Here is a 20,910-nt window from a genome sequence, read left to right as displayed (position 1 = left end):
ATCGAATTTCCTGCTGCTCGAATATCACCAGAACCCGAATATTCGCGTTAATTCGACTAATTCGAATTAATCGGCAAAACGAACGAATAGCTCGAGTCAGAGATAAATCGCAAAAAAAAAAAAAAATGATCGTTTGTTCTTTCAAACTATTTATTAAACGCTGTTTAACATTCCCATAAAATATTCATAAAAATGTCGCGTATTGAATTTATTTAGCGCTATTTAGTGGACCACTCGGTGAAAATTGAATTGAAATTGCTTCGGCAGTTTAAGAGAAAATTGGTTTTGAAGTTCGGCAATTTTATACGCGTGCGGATGGAATTCGGTTGTGGGTTTCCTTAATACAAAGTAATTTCAATCGCTTTTAGCAGCATTAAAAGCCTTCAGATTCGTCGGAAACGGACGTCAACTCCGTTGAAAGTCGCGCACGTAGGTAGATAGGTCGACGCACGTCGCAGCGTTTCCCTCGATCGCCGTTATCGTCACATCGGACGCAAGCAGCAGCTCGTGCGGCTTTGCACGCGTTCGAACGTTACCTTACGACGTCGACGGCAACGTCCTTTGAAAAAACGCTTCCACGACAATGTTGTGCAGACTCTTCGAGTTTAAGCAAAAGAGCGTCGTCTCTGGCGCATCGTCCGGTACGTTTATCGAACCGCGCGCAGCCGGTGGATATTCCTCGAGTAGCCGCTGGCTAATTCCCAAAGAGATTATCGAAGACGCATCACCGCGATTCCACGTCCGAATACAAATTGGTCCCTTGCAACCGCGGTGTGGCCCGGTTCGAATGGAAGGCGGAGGAGAGGGAGGGTGTGCATGCATAGAGCGTCGGTGTATAGCGAGAGCGGTACAGGTGCGACGGGTGGAGGCAGCGAGGAAATTGCAGGGTTCTCGGTCCCCCAGGTGCTCTTCGTCATCATAAAGCCTACGCCACTGGCATTGTACCTGTATTAAAGCCAGCCTCGAACACGACCCTGCGACTCGTCCCCATCCTCTCCTCTGGCCGTGTGCTAGCTCTTCGCGTTTCCCGTGTTCTGTTCGCTCTGCTCGTTCTGTCCACCCTCGCTGCCAGCCGACTATGTATCGTCGACTGGTCGACCATTTCTCGAGACCACAGCCAGCAAGCCTTGCTTCGCGTTCCCTGGTCACCGCACCGCGACCAGTCGCCACATTTAATAATCGGTATTTATGGGAAAAACTTGCCAGACGCCCTCCTCGCCACGTCCACGATGGCCCATCGTTGCCGCATCGAAATCTACGACCTCTCCGCTCTTCCGCCCTCCTTCGTCCTTCGTCGTCTGCCTTTCGCCAGCGCAAATACCGTAACTTGGAGTCGCCGTGCTTTCGATTCCCTCGATCGGTCCAAGACTCGCGAACGCTGTACGAACGATTATTGGCAGACGATAAATGAGAATTTGGACACGACGCGCTGCGTGGATGGGTAACCAAAAATTGTTCCGTGGTTGATCGACCCGGCGTGCGTAAAGGAGCGGATTCGACGGAATGGGAAGAAGCGGGAAGAATCCGAAGCGATTTTGGGACATTTCCATTAGAAGGTGGAAAAGTTGTAACTCCAGGTTGACGTTAACTTCAGTCTTATCCCGGATTCGTTAAATTTTCCACAGAAAGTTGCGCCTGACCGATTCCGACAAAGGCGCCCCGAGTACACTCACCGTGGTGTCAAGTAGAACAGCCTACTCGCTGGTCGGGCGCGACGCGACGCGCTGCGAGTTGGAAAATTCCTTGACCAGGAGGATCGTTGTTCGCGAGGGCGATGTCGCGAGCGATATGAAATACGCACGAGCATCGACGGTTTCGGACGATATCGCGGTGGAACGATGGGCGATCGTGCGGGCATGCCGGCCGAGTGAAACTCCAGAGGGAAAATCGTAGAGGAAAGCGGTTCTTGGCGTAATTATTTTCAAAGGATTAGTCGTTAATGCGGCGAAACACTTGGGAACGAGATAAGCTTCGCCGAGTTCCCAAAGAAAATAAAGGCTGATCCTGTCGGACGGTGGCTTACTTTTGGCAAAAACAACGCCGCAGCGGCGCACCGGAACGCCAAGAGTCGTGGATTTCTCAGCTAGACTGAAATAACCGACGGCACAGGAAGCCGTTTTAAGAACAAACTGTTGGTTGGTCGCAATTAAAGCTGACCCGCTTTCCGCTCGAACGCCGCACTTTCTTCCGACCATCGTTTTTCAAACGGAATTAATTCAGACGTGCAGCGCGCGGGCTTTCGCGCCCATGATTCTTTTTCGTCAAGTTCGCCGGAAACCGGGGTCGATGTGAAACGCGTACAACGAGTAGTACGAACGAGAAATACGAAACATAATAATAGAGCGAACGCGTCTCCCGCTAGTCTACCAATATAAACTTCTCGTTGCTATCCGTCCGTTCAGACTGAATTACCTGACCCTGTCCCGGAGGAGTCTACGCCCCGGCGTCCAACAACAAAGTTTGCACGGGCAAGTGAAGCTTAATTAAAAGCTACGATGACACTCGAGGGCCACTCTGCTCCGAGGGGCCAACGATTCGTTTCCCTTGGTATCGAGAACGAGAGGGAAACTCCTAATCGTCTATCGTTTACCTTCGCGGAAGAGTTAGCCCGGCCGCGCTCGGCTTCTCGAGATAACGCGCCGCCGCGTCTAATTTCCCACCAACCGTCTTGCTTCGAGATATTCGGTGCCAGGAATAAGACAAGAACATCCGGCGGGCTACTTACTCCCCTTCGACGCGTTTCATTTCCTAATCCTCCTCGCGCCGCAATATCGCTACAAGAGCGTCGTTCTTCGTGCAAATCGCAGCCGAGGAACAAACGCAAATAAAACTTGTCTCTCTCTCTCTTTCTCTTCTTACCTCGGTATAAACCCTGACAAGTCACTGTGAAAAATCCGCCTTCCGCGTTATTACCCGCGTTTCGCGGGCATTAAGGTCGAGCTTTGCGCGCAGGAGCCTCTTCGATTCCAACTACTTTTACCTTTCTCGCCGCTCGAATTTATGACCCGCGACCAAGAATATTTCGCTGGCGAGGCTGCGCCGAACAACGGCCCGCGATCCTCCTCCAAGCCCGTAGAAGCTTTCGCGTCTTGCGGTATGTACACCTAGCAGCAATCTAGGATGCTAATGCGCGTGATCGATAGGAGGATAGAAGTTGAAACAGCCCCTGCGTTTTTCGAACGTTCGCCACGCATACTTGCTGCGCGATTTAAAATCATACAGCCTGTATATCCTTGGCGACTGCGTGTTCGGTTCACCGGGAAAGAAGGAGAGTGGCACGGTAAAATTTTTTCGACGCCGAGGGCTCGTTTGAAAAATGCGAGGCTTGCGTGGTCTGTGCGTGTTCGAGGAACACCTGCCTTTCTTCCTAACCTCTGCCCTGCTTAGGCTCTACGACCACCTTTTCTTCGAGATTGCCACGGCTTGATTCCAGGTGTACCCTCGTCGGTAGACCGCCGTCCAGAGCCCAAAGAACGACGGGCACGCGAATTATTAAGCTAATAGCTCCGTGAGTATAGCCGGGCGTCTTCCTCCCTGTACGCTTGGAAAACAGCGGCACTGCCGTGTATTTTCCTCCCTGGTAGAAGGTATTGAGTCGTTTCAGCCAAGTTTCTACGGTTTTCGATGGTAGACAGTTGGCCCCGTTGTCCGACGTTTTTCGACTTTGCACGAAGATTCCTATCTACCGGTTTGTTTGCGCACAGTGCTCGGGCCACGTTTTATCTCGCTGCATCGCAACGTTCCACTTCGCGTACTTTGGCCATCCCCGTCGGTTCTGATATTTCGGTTGTCGCGTTCTAGCTTGTCTCCGGAACACGGAATCTTTGCGATCCGTTGCGAAAAGCGTGTCGTGTCGTATGCGATCGGCAGCACCGCCGGCCGCCACGTCTCGTGAATCAAGCCGGGAGATGGCATCGCGCGGCCTCGCGAGCTCCAAGCAAATTGTTCGGAAAGCCGGGTCGCGTTTGAATTTCCAGCGAAAGGTTTATGACTATTCCTCCGTTGGGGCTCATTCGTACCGAATTGAGCGTATAACTACCGGCGGCCGTTCTTGAAGCGCGGTATATATATATATAAATAGGACGTGGAAGAGTCGTCGCCGGCAGCTGCAAAACCGTCGCGTATTTCTGAATTTCGAGGAAAATTGCTGTCGTTCCGCCGCCGGTGCATCGATCGCATCGATTCGAAAATCTCGCTCTTTTGTCGGCGATAATTTTCAACGATCGCGTTAGGCGCGTGCGCTTCTCCTTCGCCCAGGATCGCCGATTTATGCACAGTTTCTGCAATCTCTGTAGAATCGATCGTCGAACACCGTGGTTACCGTGCATCGGTATCGACTCCCGTTCCACGCTGCTAAGAGTCTCTAGGGCAAATCTAGACACGGCAAAACGCCGGCTAATAATTTCTCGCGTCCGCTGCAACGACCGGGAATTTCGGAAGTGCGGCGGATGGAGACGCTGGAGCAAGAGAGACGAAGAGGAAGGCAACGGGCTAGAGGGAAGGGGCGGGGGAAGGGTAGTACTTGACTCGGTAGGGAGTACCAATTATTTCGTTTGACCTGGCTGGTAGCCGGGCGAACCAATACTCCGAGACAAATTGTCAATTTATGCTTTCTCGTTATTACGCCGTCCTGATCATAGCACGCGGTTCACCGCGAGCCAACCGAAATGCACACGTATCGTCATCGAGCGCATTTTGCGAGATAGCAGGAGAAATGGTTCGAACGTTGTCGCGCGCAGTCGCCGTCGTCACAAGCGAGTATCGCGCGGCGAGAGACGAGAGGATCGACGGCTGTGGGCCTGACTGTTTCGTTTCGTTGGAATCGCTGACGATCGGTTGACGATAACGTGGCGGATCCGGCCACGGGTGAATGCCACCTAGCGACGATAAGATCCGGCGAAATAAAGGCGACAAGCGTACGGAGACGGAAACTACCGTGGAAGATCGCGGCACGGTGTACACCGCGCGTAGAACCGTAAAAATAAAGCGTAAAATCAACTGCTGACTCGATTGTGACTCTTTTACCTGGTACGTTCGGGGCTGTATTCGCCAGAGGGGCAAGCGGAATCGCTGAATATCGCGGAGTGTGCGATTTAAATCATAAAACTGGAGTAAAAATTCCGAACAGTTTTTGCAGCTGCATTTGCAGCCGCGGGATGCCTATCCGTGACTGTTTCCTCGGCTTGCTCGCGAATTTCTTTTCCTCCGATTCAGCTCGTTCGGTGGCCCTCTTTTCTTACCGCTTATGTTTCTCTTTCGTCGTGCACCTCGAACATTACCCAGCCATGGAATGGGCCGATAGAACCGTAAAAGGGAATTACTCGAACGATTCCACCTATTGCAGCGCGTTCTGCTTTCCGAATCCGTATACCTGTCCGTGTGATCGATATTTCGTCGAAATCGTTTACGCCGCCGCTGCTCGTCCCCGCTGCTCGTCCCCGCGATTCTCCGATAATCTCTTCTTCCACGGGAGAACTTCTTACCGACTTTGACGCGAGGCAGTCTTCGCGATTCGCCTCCAAATACCAATCTCGCCATCGTACCCGTGGGAAACCACGAAAATTGTATCCGACGACGCACGCGCTTATCAATTATTATTATCCTTTTCATTCTCCCTCTTTTCCCCTCCGTTTACCCTTCTTTCTCTCTTTCTTTTTCCTGTCGGTTTGGCAACCGAGTAAAAAGCACGCTCGACCGAGCGATATTTTACTGCTTTTTCCTCGGACCAGAGAAAGGATCGTGATTTCGGTCTGTTTCAAATCTCGATCCTCTGTCCATGCGGTCCACCTTTCGCAGACTGATCGCGGTTGGTTCGACGAGATCACAGAGATCTCGCCGAGAGGGGAAAAAAGAATAAGTGCGATGGCGCGCTCGCGCGCGCACCCCGTGTCATTAATTGTCTTTGACTTTGGAGAGAGACGAATTCCAGTCGATCGGTCACGAACGATTCGAGTATCCTCGTAGACGGCGAACGAACGGGCTATTCACGGGAAGATCGCGCGACGGAATAGGAAGCGATAATATTTCATTCGCGGGACTAGAATATCATTTTTCAATAGCGCGCAGCTTAGCCAGGAGTTATATCGACCGGCTATATCTTCTGAACGTTGCCCTTCGTTTTTCCTCCATTTCTCATTCCGTCTGCTTTTTTCTCTTTCCCTCTCTTGCTCTCCTTCCTTTTGTTACCGAGTTTGACTAGGCAGCCCTGCCGCGATCACCGGCATCCGCGTGTGCTCTCTCACGTACGTGCAAGCGGTCCGAAAACGTTGGCAAGGGTGCGTCGCGCACAGTAAATTCTCCATGCAAATGAGATGGCTGATACGCGCGAAATATAAATCCGAAAAACCCGGCGAATATTTATGTCTATTATCTGAAGACCCTCCGAAACCGCTTTGCCTCGCCTCGTCCCCCACCTTCCCTCCTCCCGCCGCCCTTAGCTGCTTCCTCGTGATCGGCATCGAAATGGTCCTAGTTCTAGAAGCCTCGTTCCACTAGCTAGCTACCCCCCTTATCGCGCGTCCAGGTACGCGGCATCGTCTATCGAATCGATTAACTCCTCCTCGAAATACCCTACACGGTGTCGATAATGGTAATTGCGCCGACAGGTTGTTCCAGGGGAAAGAGGGAAATCGGTGGATCGTGATTTATCGAAAAGGATGCGGTATTATCGTATCGTAGCGGTGTTTGGTCATAAAATGAGGTAAAAATCCGTAGATCAGGGAGAACGTACTTGTCGTGTTCTTCAATGACGGTCGGTTCGATCGTCAGGTTGTTGGACAAAAGGTGAAAAGGGAGCGCGAATCTGTGTGGATGGGAGACGGATGAAAAATCTCGTAGAAGGGCGATTTAGCAAAGTCGATCGACGACTTGGTCTCGCGAACGTAACTCGTTGGATGGTTTGGCGAATCCGATTCAAGTTGTTCGTACATCGGCATCGAACTCGAGCGGTGCAACGCGTCATGGAAACCAGACTCTAATTAGTACAGCAACACGGCCAACAGTCGCTTTAATCGCATGCTTCCTATCACCTGAAACGAGTTTCTCGAAGGGCTATCACGCGAAGTCTCGAGGTCTTTAACGCGTCGTGAGTGTTAACGGCTGGCTGACCGAATCGCCGCGCCAACTGCAATAAAATTACCGACTCTTGTTTTACTGGGTCGCATTTTCGCTATCCGTTTTTCCCATCGAGATTCTGATTCGCGTGTAAAAAGGAGAAGAAGAAGAAGAAAGAAAAAAAAAGAACGAACAAAGGAGCGAGGGGGAAAGCACGACGATGTATAAAATGCGAGTGCAAGTAGCTTACGTAAGCGGTGAGTGGTAGATCGGCTGTTGTTTGAAAAACTTACGTATACGCTGTCGTTCATAAATATTAGGACACCTGGCGGACTCGCAGGAAACGTAATAATTGACGCGGATTATCAGAGAAGCGATTAATCAACGGCGATTACGTATTCGTGCGATACGACGATCCAGAATACAGAGAAAAAGCTGTGGAAAGTTGCAAGAATTATGCAGGATAGCAGCGAACGAACGATTGTACGTGTATAGACGTGGAAACCAATTTGGTTTAAACATCGTGACTAAATTTTAAATCGATCGGTTAGAAAATTCAACGAGTTTTGCAAATGTTTGAATTTCAATCGTGAAATCATTTATAAAATACGTGGAACCGGAGCAGCCGAAATAAGCGCGCCGGGAAATCTAACGATACAAACGATCGAGAGGAAAAGGCGTAGGGTAAGAGAAACACGTGGTTTAATTAATTATGAGATTCTATTCGGATTTACGCTTAAAAACAGGATAATAATTACGAAGGCTTTTGATCGATCCCCAATGACTTTTCGGGTTCATCTCAATTTAATTAATTATTATATTAATCGTTACGAGCGTCCTTAATATTCATGAAGGCAGTGGCGTACGTATCGCGTATAACACGGCTGCGTGAAGTTTGATCGAAATATAAATCGCGTATCTCGTCTCGTTACGATGCAAACGGCTCGAACGTCGTTGTCGATTATACCAGCCGTTGTCCACGCCATTCCTGAAACTAATCGACTTTTGCATTCTTATCGAATAATCGATTACGATGGAGAGTAAAATTATCGTCGTAGATCGTAGATCGTAGAGCGAGAAGAGGTCGAGGATCAACGACGATCAACGCGGTCGCAGCCAAGTAAACGCGTACAAACGAACGCGACTGTAAAAGATATTCCGCCTATCGTAGCGTGCCAGAGGCGCTCGATGCCCTGGAGCACACAGCTAGACAGGAAGACTCGTCGTCTCCTTTTCGTCGTCTACCTATTACCCCTTTTCACCGATCCCTTTCAAGGTACTCTCTTTGTCTTTATCGAGCCACGTAGTAGCGGTGTTCCCATGATGGTCGCGCGGGGTACTTGGTGCGAAGGAGTGGTTTTCAACCCCTTGCGGCCGTCTTCCACCTCTGCCGATCGTCGACAGCTGGAACGAGCCTTGGCCAAGAGCCAGCGTATTCATTCCAGAAACTAGCCCCCGATCTAAGAGGCCAATTATTTAATCAATTCCACCCTCTTAGCGGCCGGTATAGACACCACATAGGCCATTGGAGGTACGGAACTGCCGACGACGACAGTGGCGGGCGTGGACAATTGAAATCTCGGCCCCCTCTCTCCTCCCGCCGATCGTGCACTTGGTTTTCGAGACGACTCGATTCCAATCGGTCGGTCACACTCGGAAGGTATGCCCATTATATTCACAATGGGACGATTTCGGAGCAATCGTGAAAACTTTGGTTGGAAGGGTGCGAGGGCCGAGGATCGAGGCATCTCGCGCGACCCTTTCTCGCCAAATCTGCGCGAAAGTAGTCGTTATTTCTTGGAGATATACCTCAGAGACGCGTTTATCGTAACGTCGTTTGAAATAAAGAGAGCGGTGCGGCTGGCCAGCCGGCCAGCCGGCCGGGCCATCTCCAAACGCTTAAAGGTTTTCGCTTCGAATTAGTGCCGCAAAGTCACGAATTCGTGCTGGTGTAGCTAGCTAGCTCGTGTCTCTACCCGACCACGCCAACGTCGTACATCACGAATCCCCTGAGAGACCCATCCTCTTGACCGCGTCCATCCGCAATCCTACGTCCGAACGCTCGAACGTTAAACGTGATTTCGGGCTCACGCTCGCGATTCCACAAAATTAATCCGGGTCGGGGCCATCGATTCGCCTCTTTTCCTGCTGTCCTGTCGTTTATTTTCCACCTACGGCACGTCGAAATTTAATCGAACTCGTTTCTTTCCGTGAAACAGCGTGCCCGCGCCACAGCTTTTTAATTTTTCCCACGATATTTATCCCTCGGTATCCCGACCCCTTACGTACGAACATCGTTTCGTTTGTACGGCCAATTTCCACGGAATCGGAATATGCTGGATATATCTATAGCAGCCGCTGTTGGATAGATGGACGCATCGATAAAGAAGGAATATAACGCGAAATGGACGGTAATAAAAATTACATCAGACTTTCCCTCAACCCCATTGCCGCGCGTCGATCGATCCCTCGCGTTTCCCAAACTTTTATTTACGCTCTGCTCGAGAGCGCCGTTAATTATTGCCACGAATGCCCCGACGAATCGTAACGTAGCTGCGTTACCAGTTTCTCGTGAATTATTCCGTATCGGTGGAAACGAGCGTGCTTGCCCGAGCCGGCCACCCAGCCGGATCCTTTTTCAGTGCCTCGATTAAATACGTATGCGTTTATTTCCAGAGTATTCATATCGATCGCAGCATCATTTAATCAACCTTTGACCCCGTTCGATCCGTCTCTCCGGTTCGCGACAGGTCGCGAACGTCGCGCCAAATTTCCACCAGAATTTCATATTCGCTTGACTCGGGCTATCTAGGCGAACGTGCGCGATGGATCGAGGGGAAAACGCTGAAAAATGAAAAAATTCGAGGGCAACCGTTTTGGCGGTGTCAAATTCGATACAGGCGCGCGTCGCGCCGTGTCGTGTCGTGCGGCGTCGCGCGTCGCGTCGCGTCGCGTCGCTAGGTTTCGATGAAAAATAAATACGGGCGAGCGTACGTACGTACGTATACACACGTTGGTCGCTGGCAAACCAAGCGAATTGTTGTTCGCGTAACAGAGGCGCCCCGGTGTACGATCGTTTGCTCTCGTGAAAGTAACCCGCGTCCGCGCGCGCAATCGTGACCGCGATACGAATCTCTCTCTTTGGCACGCTCGTCCCGCCTCCGGTATATAGGTCAGCTATGTGCGGATCGCTAGCTACGATGCCGACGTGCTTTCGCGGTAATGACGCCGATACACCACGCCGGACCCATTTAAATATCCACGGCCGATCGTTTGACTTTTTCTTTCGGCCACTCGCGTCACGGATCTAATTTTCTATGGCAGCGAGAAACCTTTCCTTTCCATTCAACCCTGGAATGGTGTACTCGCGCACCAGTATCCATCGCGTGTATTACGGAAATCATTTCGAAATTTCGTCAGGCCTGTAACTAGACGCGCGACTATCGCCGCGATGTTGGGAAAATTTGGAAGCAATCAGAAAATGTGTACGACTGTTCCCGGCACACGCGTGGTATCCCGAATCTCTGTCACGCGAGATACAAAAATGAGGATCAGATTCCAATAATCGACGAAACGTACTACGAATAGTATAATACCGTTCTTTCGTAATTAATATGTCGAACAAAGCAGTCGGTAATTAGCTGAAACTATGTATCACGTACTGATGTTGTTCGCGTTTGTCGGCAAAAATGCCATTGACTTTTTACCAGAGAAGCTTCCGATTGCTGCTTTCTTGTAGCGAGAATATTCGAATATTCCTCGAACCAACGTTCACGATTTTAAAAACGAGAGCTCGCGATGGACGTGGTATTCGGCAAACGAGGATTGAATCAAGGGACGGGCTGGTGCGTGGAACATCATCGAGATCGCGGAATATTTCAAAGACGGGAAGACGCATGGGTGGCGGCTCCGGATGAAAAATGTCAAAAGTACGGCGGCCTCGATCTAAGAATTATCGAGGAGCTGCCCTATCTCGAGCGGGGGAAAAAAATCGGTGAAACATTTAACTAATAGCTCGACGTCAGGAGAGAAAGATCGGGACGGTTAAGGGCGTCGCGCGTACTCCGCGAAGGAAAAAGAACGCTCGCGTCGTGCGAGAGATAGAGCAGGTAGAACGGTATCGCTTCTGCGTTATTACGCGACGAGTCATCGGAGAGGTTGTTTCTCAAAGTTAATTTACACTTTCTGCGACGCGTCGACACGCGTCGTGATAACGTTTCACACAAACGGCGCTGTACGCATGGGATTTTCCCTGCAAACGTATATGGACGCGCGCGTTTGATTAAAACAGTATCAGTATTCAAGGGTTTCTATCTCTTATTTCAACAAACAGCGCTTCCGAAGTTGTTGTTTCGCGGCAGAATTATGCAAACGATATACGTAGGATGGGTTGTTGGTTAAAGAGCATCGTATACAAAAATGATGACCGTAGTTTCTCTAATAAGAGAGCTTCGGTAGGTCATGGTGTTCGTACGCGGAGATTCCAGGCGATCGTTTCAAATGTCGATAAACGTAACCGTGATCTAAGCTGTTGATATCAGGTTGTCCGAAAATTTTCTTTCGTTTTGCGAGGAATACGATAGACGCACAACGTTTTTCGTTTTATATTATTTCGTCGAATTACGTAGCATCCATTTTGTTCCGTCGAGGCGTAAACACCTCGACGTTTCACAGACTTGTTTTCACGTTTCTACGAAGGTACGCTGTTGTAAAAAAACGCGTCTGCGAAAGAAAGACACTTTCCGGACAACTAGTAGATACAGAAACAGAAAAACCCATTTAAGATTTATAGAAACGTCGTGTGACGTTCGACAACGCCGAGCGTAAAGATTTTCCATCTCTTGTTCCTAGCTTGCGTCGAATTTTTCTCGAAACCATCGCTTATCAGGGATAACTAAAAACCTAGCCTATGAGAAGGAATGTATAAAATAACGGAGATCACGATAATTGTAACAACCCCGTTAGACTTGCCGGTTACCTGATTTTTATAAGAAGTCTGGCCTTTAACCTCGCGTGGTATTCCAACGAAAGGCAGTCGTTGAAACACACATTTAACGTCCGAAGGAAAATTTTCGAACCGCTGGAGTCGGCGTTATGTCGCGAGCGGCGGGACAAAGAAATCGCTTTGCACGAGGACCGTGCAATTAGCGATTCGTACGTTTCAACGCGATAAAGAATAGAAAGCGAGACGCGAGGAGAGTAAGGGAAGAATAGCGAAGCGAATAATAATATATAGCAAAGCGAATAATAAATATTTAACGTGAAAACATCGAGGCGGCGGACAATCTTTCAAACGTTTTACGAGCCAGCGAATACGAGGGGCGTCCGCGCACGCGATTTCCTCGCGGTTTCGCGCTCCTGCAAGAGCTTCCGCGATACTCGACTCGCTCGAGGAACCGGGTCCGCGCGTCGTCTCTTTTACAGACGCGCGGAAATATCTCTGCCTTGCGGAACGTAACGCGAACAGATGGTAGGATAGCGCGAGACCGGAGAATCGATTGCGGGTAGCGTTTCGTCGGACGAATCTCGAATAATACCGCTGTACGCGTAACGATATCGTAACTCGTTGAGAATCGAAAGATCGCAGCAGTACTCGCGCAGAGACGCGATTGTAAGGAACGGAACGTTTCGAGGTGCACGAAGCGTTCTCCGTAACGATGGACGACTCGACTCAACGAGCTTCTTTCAGGAAACATCAGCGACTCGCAGTACATCACATACATGACAAGTAAGTACGAGCGGCGTGCAAACTACGCGCGCTGCAAAGTTTCCCCCGTGACCGAGGACGCGAATTGCACGAGCGTAACTCCGCGGCGAAATTTATCGAAGGTTCGAAGAAGGAAAAGAGCAGGAACGGAGCGTGCAAAGTGGAACAAAAGAAAGGAGAAGAAAGGGGGGAAAGAGAAGAACGTCTAGGCGACGTCTGAAGAAGTTTGGTTCGCACGGCCACGCCGGTCTATGTTTCCTTGCGTTTCAAGGGCCTCGTTAGAACCGCGGCAAACCGCCGTAAATCGGCCTGTTTTCGAGGGCCGGTACTCAATTTCGCTTGGATGACCGGCACCGATCTAAATTTCAAATCCGCTAATGTGTATTTTTGCAGCGGGTCCGAGGCTCTTATCGGCCAGGTCTGCTACACGCTTTGCATTTCAAATTCCGCGCGCACAACCCGTGTCGAGCGTGGTGGCACGGACCAACTTTCGAATGTTTCTGCCCGCTTATGCGCTGTCATTTGTTTCCCCCGCTCCTCTTTCAGATACCAGCCGCCGATCTACGATATCTAACGGATTTTATTTATGGCGGCACCGACTACGTATCGGAATTGATTCCGTGATTTATTCGCGAACCGTCCTTCGACCGGCCGGTCGATATCGTCGAAGAGAGGCTGCCCCGAAATCGAATTTCGAGAGACAGGTTTTTCCTTTCGAATCGCGTTCTCGTTTCCGTCTCTTTCCCTCGGCGCGACCTGCTCCAGCCTCTTAACGAGGCTCAGGCGATAAATTTTCTTCTCTCTTTCTTTCTCTCTCTCTCTCTCTGTCTCTCTGTCTCTGTCTGTTTGTGTCCTACGTATATTATATGTATAGACGTATCGATTCGGTACAGTTCGGTACGCCTCGCGACGTTACTCTCCGCGCGAAAATACCGCGCGCGACGAACGCATTAAGGTCACGAAAACTGTCTCGTCGTATAATTTGTACAACGAGAAGGTATTGGAGAAAGTAGGCGGAGATCTAAGAATCGACCACGCCGTTGCTTCAGTGCCGTCACTCTTTAACGACGGTATAACTTGGACTTTATCTTCGCGTAATTTTCCTCGGTACATCTTCGCGCGGTTTTTACGGCTCTTCTTAATGCACGGGACGACTCGCTGGCTAATTGCACCGCGCGAACCGACGATTGCGAAACTTCTGGCCGCGCGAACCGCCAGCAAGAAAGTCGCGCTGCCACGGCCGGCTAATTGAAGCGCAATTAACCGCGTTAAAACGTTGCCTACCGATTAGAGCGGTGGTGTGTCACCTGCTGCCGGCTGCCAGCACACCACCCCGACACTTTCTAATATATGCTGGTACGTGCCGTCGGTGTGTGTGTGTGAACTGGCTGCGCTGAAAAACCTACAGACAGTTTCCTGTTGGATCCGACGAACGAGACGACGGGATCGAATCGACCGTTTCCACTTCGGCCGCTCTTTTCTTCTTTCCAGATTTTAAACTTTCACGATCATCCGGTGACACAGCAGCGACCGTCGTTCCGCGTCAGACCAACATCAACCGCGTACTAGCAACGCGCGAATCGAAAGCCGAAGAATCTTTTCGTTCTTAGGTTCGCGCGACCGCCCGGATTCCGCGGCAGCTGGGATTAAAAACTCTAGACGGTGGCTAAAAGTAAACTCTGCCTGTGGAGGATTTAATTTTTCAAGTATCGCGAGCAGACCAAAAAGGTCGCGAGCCTGCAACGTACTAAACTCGCGCGTTCTTCTCCGTTTCGTAAATGCTCTTTTAAATGGGTCTGAAAGCACTATTAGCGTTAAAAGCCAGTTACGGGGTACAGCGCCGGCAGCGTTCGGCCAGACTAAGCCGACTCGACTGAAAACGAGATACGAAAGTGCTCTTCGGATATGTCTCCTGCCGCGCGGTGCGCGCTTCCGCCGTTCAAACGCTGTTTCGTTTCTCGAAATAAAAATTTCAAAGGCAGGCAAATCTGGCTAGCCAAGGGGGCATTCTCCTTTTCGTTCGGTATTTCAGACTTTGCTGGATGTCGCCGTGCCGCGGTTACCCCATCCTTTTGGACCGTTGCCACGGGGAATACAACGTCGCGTTGTCGTTTCGTACACCGACGACGACGTTCTTCCGTGATTAGTCGTTGGTTCGTACGTTCGGCCAAATTTACAAGCGACACAGGGCACCGAGATATCTCGAAGACGACGCTACTTATTTAGAATATTGCCGGCATGCATTTGCATAAATTTAGCGCAGGCCCTACGGCGTTTCTCGTCGCGCTGCGCCCACCGTTATAGATCCGTGGAGACTCTCTTAAGTGCCAGCCAGATAGATCCGAAGCCAGTCGCATGGACTCCGCCTCCGACCCCCCCCAGTTACAGGGCATCGTATCGACTAGCGCTCGTAAAGAAAACGCTCGTGAGTTTGCTCTGGATCGATGCAAATTCCAGGCTGAAACGTAACGACGTTCGCGAGATCTTCGCCTCGTGTTACACGGTACCAACGGTAGCCGAACGCCGCGCGTAAATCATCAGCGGAACGACTGAGAACATTGCATCCCGTGGATTTTCGAGGTCGGTGCCACGGTACGCATGCATATTCAAATTGAATTATCCGCCCTACCAGACGCGTTGATTCGAAATCGTTCGGCGAGCCGATCTCGTCGAAACAACCAGCCATACCGCTCGGTTCACCGAAATCCGCCGCGCATCCTCGCCATTGTCCCTGAGCCGCTTGGACTTCCTAGACTAATGGAAATTCCTGGCGAGAAGTTGGTTAAAACGCGATCGCTTTGCATACGTATCGACGCCGGATCTCGTGCTATTCTCTCGGATGCATCTACGCGCCGCTGCTCCTCGCTTCCTTTCGCTCCTCCGGGACGCTTTTGGATACAGCGGGCGCGGTTGACGTGTCGTTGCGGTCACCTAAGCTCGTCCCTCGACGTCCACGCTTTCCGCTACGACGGAGGAGGGAGACGATTGGCGTCGCGCGGCGATTTTACTAGTTCGCGTCGGCGGAAAACGGAATCGAGAGCGAACGATCGATTCGAACGTTGTTTTCGTGAAAGTAAAAAGAGAGGAGGATGGAGGGAGAGGCGAAGAAGGAAAATGGAAGAGAGGTAACGAGTTCTCTTTCGTATCGCGTCCCGACGACGGGAGAATTGTTTTTTCGCTCTTTGTTCGCGACGCTCGTCGGTTTTGCGTTACTTATCTCGTTAAAGAAACGCGAGAAACGGATAATCCGCAACCGACAAATCGCGACTGCCCGGAGAGGCGCCGGTCGCTCTTTTCACAGCCGTAACTTTATCGCGAGAGAAAGAGCAACGACGCGACGAGCACGAGAGGAGAATGGAACGTGCAGACGCGTTTGTGTCGGTGGCTAACTGCCGGCAGCTCGCGCTCGAAACAGTAGAATAGGTCCGTAAGGGTCAGACGCGGCGAACGAACGACGAGGACAGCGGCAAACGACGAGACGAAGTTACGAAGTAATGGACGCTTTAATTCCAAAGGAATAAATTGCAATTTTTCCAGCGGCGTAAAGTCGCGGTCGCGCGACCCCTCTATCCAACGTTCCCGTTAAAAATCCCGGAATTCAATTAAACGCGGCCGCTAGCCGCAATCCCGAATTGAAATCTTGCAATTTCATATTCGGCCGTGCCCGACCAGCCGCGGCAAGATCGAGCCTATCCGTTTGAATTTCGTGCAAAAACGATGTTCGCTTTCGAGTTTCAAGGATTCTCGTCAAGCACGGCGGTTTAGCTGTTTTCGGCCGAAAAAATCATTATGGTCCGGTTTTGTCGTGCCACGAATAGACACGTCGACTCGGAAAGCGGTATTAAAGTTTCATCGAACGAGTTACGATGCTCTCGTTTGGCGTTGACCCGTGTCTCGAAAACGAAAACGGACGGGGTCAACTATTCGGAGGTGTATCCGCTTTGGGTTAAAAACACCGCAAGTATGTCGCGTTTTCCTTTTTCGTCCGCCAATTGGCACCGCATTTTGACAAGACAAATTCATTTATTTCTATAATCGAGTTCGTTCTTCTCGGTTGTCAGAATCTGGCCGATTATTTTTCCATTTGTCCTCCGTCCGGTTGCACCGTGTCGCGTGTCACGGCGATTTCGATGGAAAAGAAATTATAGAGGCGACGCGCGAAACCTATTGCGTTGGAAAAGATCGAGAAGGAAGGTAACGGCGTTAGCGGGCAATAATACTTAAACGCCAATGACGGTCCTCCGGCATATAAATTCAATTTCACGGTTGGCCGGAGAACGGCGGAAAATTTTCATTATTTAATCCACGCGGGATTCTATTCTCCATTGTTGGCGCATTGTGCTCGTACAAACGAGTAGAAAACGCGGAGAAGATTTCCGGAAACCGAAGCTGGACTGTTCCCTCGTTGATACGCGAACACCGTGCCGCGGATAGAGGGGTTGAAAACCCATTTAAATTAATATTTGCCCTGCACCCGGCCCAGAGGTCTCGATCGCCTGCAACACCGACCGACCCGCGATTTCGATACGCTAAAATGCGAATAAGGTCCGCGCAATTATTTGCGATAAACCCGTGCTCGGGTAATGTACACTCGACGTTGATGCAGCCTCGCCCCTCTCGCGTTACCGCCGCCACCGACGTCATCGCCACCGTCGTTCCGCCGCTACGACCGCAACCACCATCGGCTTCCATTCTCTCTCCTTCTCCGTCTCGTCGTTCCTTTTCCCTGCCAACGAGCGTCATCGTTCAACGATGGGAATCCACCATCGTTGGCGCATAAACTCGCCTGTTTACAATCGATGCCCGAGCAAAATGGCACCGTGCGACTATGCTGCGTGCAGCGAACAGAGTCCGCGCGTACGCCTACATCGGCCCGGCTCGCACCTGCTGCATCCACTCGGATCCGCTTGTCACTCGAGGCTCAACGAGATCATCGACGAATCACGTCAGCGACACGGACGCGTTTCCACGCGTTTTCCAGCTTTCGCCTCGTTCCAGCTTCAACTCGATCGCAGACCGCTCGAAACGATGACCGATCCGCGTAATCTCGATGGTCCTTCGCCTTTCTTTTCCGCGAGACAGACTCGATCCCCGGTACCTACCTACCAGCGTTTTACAGATTTTCGCCAATCAATGGCCAATTAATCGCCAATTAATCGCGAATCGACGAATCGATCCGTCGCCGGCGAATTTTCGTCGCGCGGCCGAAAATCTGCGCGAGGAAGCTCGATGGCGCAAAGACCGATGCACCACCGATCGATTCCGTAATACGTTCGGCAGTAGGTAACGCGTAATTTTATTCAAATCTCATGCAGATTGCTCCGTTATCGGCTACTTTTTCAATTACGTCGCGGCAGGCTATAAAGCGTAATAGAGGCGAGCGAAACTTTTTCTCCAGCCTCCGCCTTCCCTCGCCTCGTCTCGCCTCGTCGCTCCTCGTTTCTCCGCTCCGAGATCCTCCTGCCAAACCGGTATAAACTTTAAGCATGAGATACGACTTGGACCGTTTTTACACGGGCCACGATCGCGTCCCGCGATCCTTCGTTATTACCAACTTTTGGCAGAAATAACCGTCCGATCTTTATCCTGATTTTCGGCCGTGGCGAACGCTCGATTCGCGCCAACCGCGCGCTTTCCACCGTGACTAACGAATTCGCGAGAGAAGCTCGAATTCTTCGTCGCCTTCGTACGATCGCCCAACGTCGACCGCTCCTCCGTTACTTTCTCTCGGAGAGAGAAGTCGACGACCGCCGTTCTTCTCGCGAGACGCGGCGCGTTTCGCGTTTCGCGATGTCCAATTTCCACCGGCGTTTCTTCGCCGGCAGATCAGTTTCTCCGGCTTTTTCTTAGACACACGCGTCCGAAATTTTTGCCAGATTTTCCTCTACCCTTGGCCGTTTGAAGTACGCCGCTGGTCCGTCCCTGGGCGAGACGTTAACGCCATCAACGACGTTACTCGCACAAAGCTCACGATGTAATTTCTTGCATGTCGGTCGCGCGAGAATTAACGAAACGCAATTACCAAAACCCTCCTATCGCGTTCCTTTCTCCGAGCGATCTGTACACGACCATCCTCTGTGGCTTTCCGAATTCCCCTGTGTTTTCCACTTTTCGACCGCGTTTCTCAACTCTTCCCTCTCGCCAACTCGCCGGGATTTAATGAAAACGAGCGAACGATCGCTTTTGATGGCGGAAAGTCGGAAACTTGTTTCTCTCGTTCGGGTCTTGTTATCCGTAATGCAGCCGAGGCTTTAACGAACGCTCTCGTCGTTGATCCTTCGGACGAAACGCAATTCAGCATCGTTGTAATTTGTAAACTACGCGTTCCCCGAGTTGGATTCAATTGCTCGCGAAGTAGTCGGCTCCGTGTTCTCTCGTCGTGCATCGAAAGCGCGTCCACTCGATCCCTTCGATATTCAACGAGATCTAATCTCTCGGTCTACGTACGTCGGTTTCGAAGAAAGATCGAAAGCGGCTCGGCATTTTGGCGCAGAATTCCGGGTTTGCGGTTGTTTATCGCGCGACTCTTTCATGGTCGATCATAAATTATCATTGGGAAACCGTGGCGCGGCAGGTGCTTTTGATGCGCTCTGCGACCCGTTCTAAATAAATATACATCTAGCTATCTGAATTTTACTCGAGAGAAGTTGCATCTATGGAAAAGCTGGAAAACATCATCTCGGTCGGTCGACCGGTTGAAATCATTTTTCAAAATCACTCTGTTCTTTGGAATTCTCTTTCTCTCCTTCGCAGAGAAATCTCTCGTGAAATCTCTCGTGGTACGCGTGAAATGGGCTTTCCTCGAATTCGAGGTGGAGATTTTTTTTCGAGAATTTTGTACAACGTTGTTCTCGGCGAAATTTTATGAAACTCGTTTGAAATCGTAGCCAAAAGCGGTGGGAATATTTAAAAATCGATCGATCGTGGCGCACGGCCGGGATTGCGCTCGATTAATGCACCAGCTTCCAACTATTTCGTTATGATAATCGTCACGTGTTCGGCCACAATGCGACCCGAGTGGATAGCAATAATCTGGAACGAGCGATTCGATCAAAAATTATCGACGGTTCGCCGATGGAATAATATTTACCTTAAATTGCATCGCGCATATCCCTGCCTCGCAGTTTTCATCGCAGAGCCGATAGATTAACGCGTTCGTGTTCTCGTTCGTCGACGGTACGAATTTTCGAGCCATCCGAAGCTTTTGCCTTCTCTGTTCAACCAGCCGGCCATGCCCTCTCGACATCGTTTCCCCTTTTCCACCATAATCTTTCATTTTGCGATCGCGCGAGGACATTTTTTTCGCCGCATGCGGCAAGCTCGTCGCGTTTCAATTCGATTGGACTCGATTCGATGCGATGCGATTCGATGCGATTCGATTCGATCCGATCCGATTCGATTCGATTCGACTCGACTCGATTCCATTCGATTCGTTTCGATCCGATTCGATTCGGTCGTGGATACGTAGCCGGTTACGAGACCATCAACGATAGATCGCGAATCGCGCCGCACAGACTGTACGTGTCAACGCGTTCGCTACGCGCAGAAATCACCGCTTTCTCGTCAGATCATCGAGTCAGTTAAATCGCTGTGCGCGTATTTACCGTTTCGTCGAATGTGCCTGCAGGTGCGTCGTGCGTTCGATGGCAATCGCAAAAACCGTTCGTCGATACAAACAGTCGCATCGTGGCGAAGAATCGTCCGGCGACCAAGAACATCCCCTCGAAGATCCAGACAGACTTTCGTCCGTTCCGTCTCGTTCGTTTGCTGCAATTTGTTTCGAGAGCGAAGATTCAGGGGCAATCGGGAGATCGAAAAAGTCGAAACGTTTCCGTTAGGGACCGGCGCGGCGATCCATGGAAGAGTGGCCATAAACGATCCGTGCGATCGCAAAGTTTCGAGACCAATTTAATACTTGGCCGGTAGTCTCGCTCCAGATAGCACGCCCCTTGGTCTGGTCCTTCTGTTTGCAGCGGGGCGGCGCGTCGTTGTTACAGCGAAGGCTGCGCCGGGTGAAACTGCCGGCAACGAACAAAGAAGAGGCACACAACCGTATCCATCCATCTTGAAACGGCCGTCTCTTTATCGCCGGGTAAAAGCGTGTCGAGCCAGCTCGAAATTTCCATTCACGTGTTAAACCCGCTAATTCT

At 50.7% G+C, this 20,910-nt stretch overlaps 1 protein-coding gene across 13 annotated transcripts in view; it reads left to right on the top strand.

Annotated features, from left to right (window-relative positions):
- LOC132913167 (tyrosine-protein phosphatase Lar) overlaps positions 1-20,910 on the top strand; it is a 287,417-nt gene that overhangs the window by 161,742 nt on the left and 104,765 nt on the right. For 11 of the 13 annotated variants that reach the window (XM_060971207.1, XM_060971199.1, XM_060971200.1 and 8 more), the window contains one exon: positions 12,743-12,781. The exons of the other annotated variants lie outside the window; for them this stretch is intronic. In XM_060971207.1, coding sequence (XP_060827190.1) covers positions 12,743-12,781 — 39 coding nt within the window. The remainder of the gene's footprint in view (positions 1-12,742; positions 12,782-20,910) is intronic. 13 annotated transcript variants of the gene reach the window in all.

Source organism: Bombus pascuorum, chromosome 13 (assembly GCF_905332965.1).
Source record: "Bombus pascuorum chromosome 13, iyBomPasc1.1, whole genome shotgun sequence".
Taxonomy (NCBI): domain Eukaryota; kingdom Metazoa; phylum Arthropoda; class Insecta; order Hymenoptera; family Apidae; genus Bombus; species Bombus pascuorum.
This window is presented reverse-complemented; position numbering and strand designations above follow the sequence as displayed.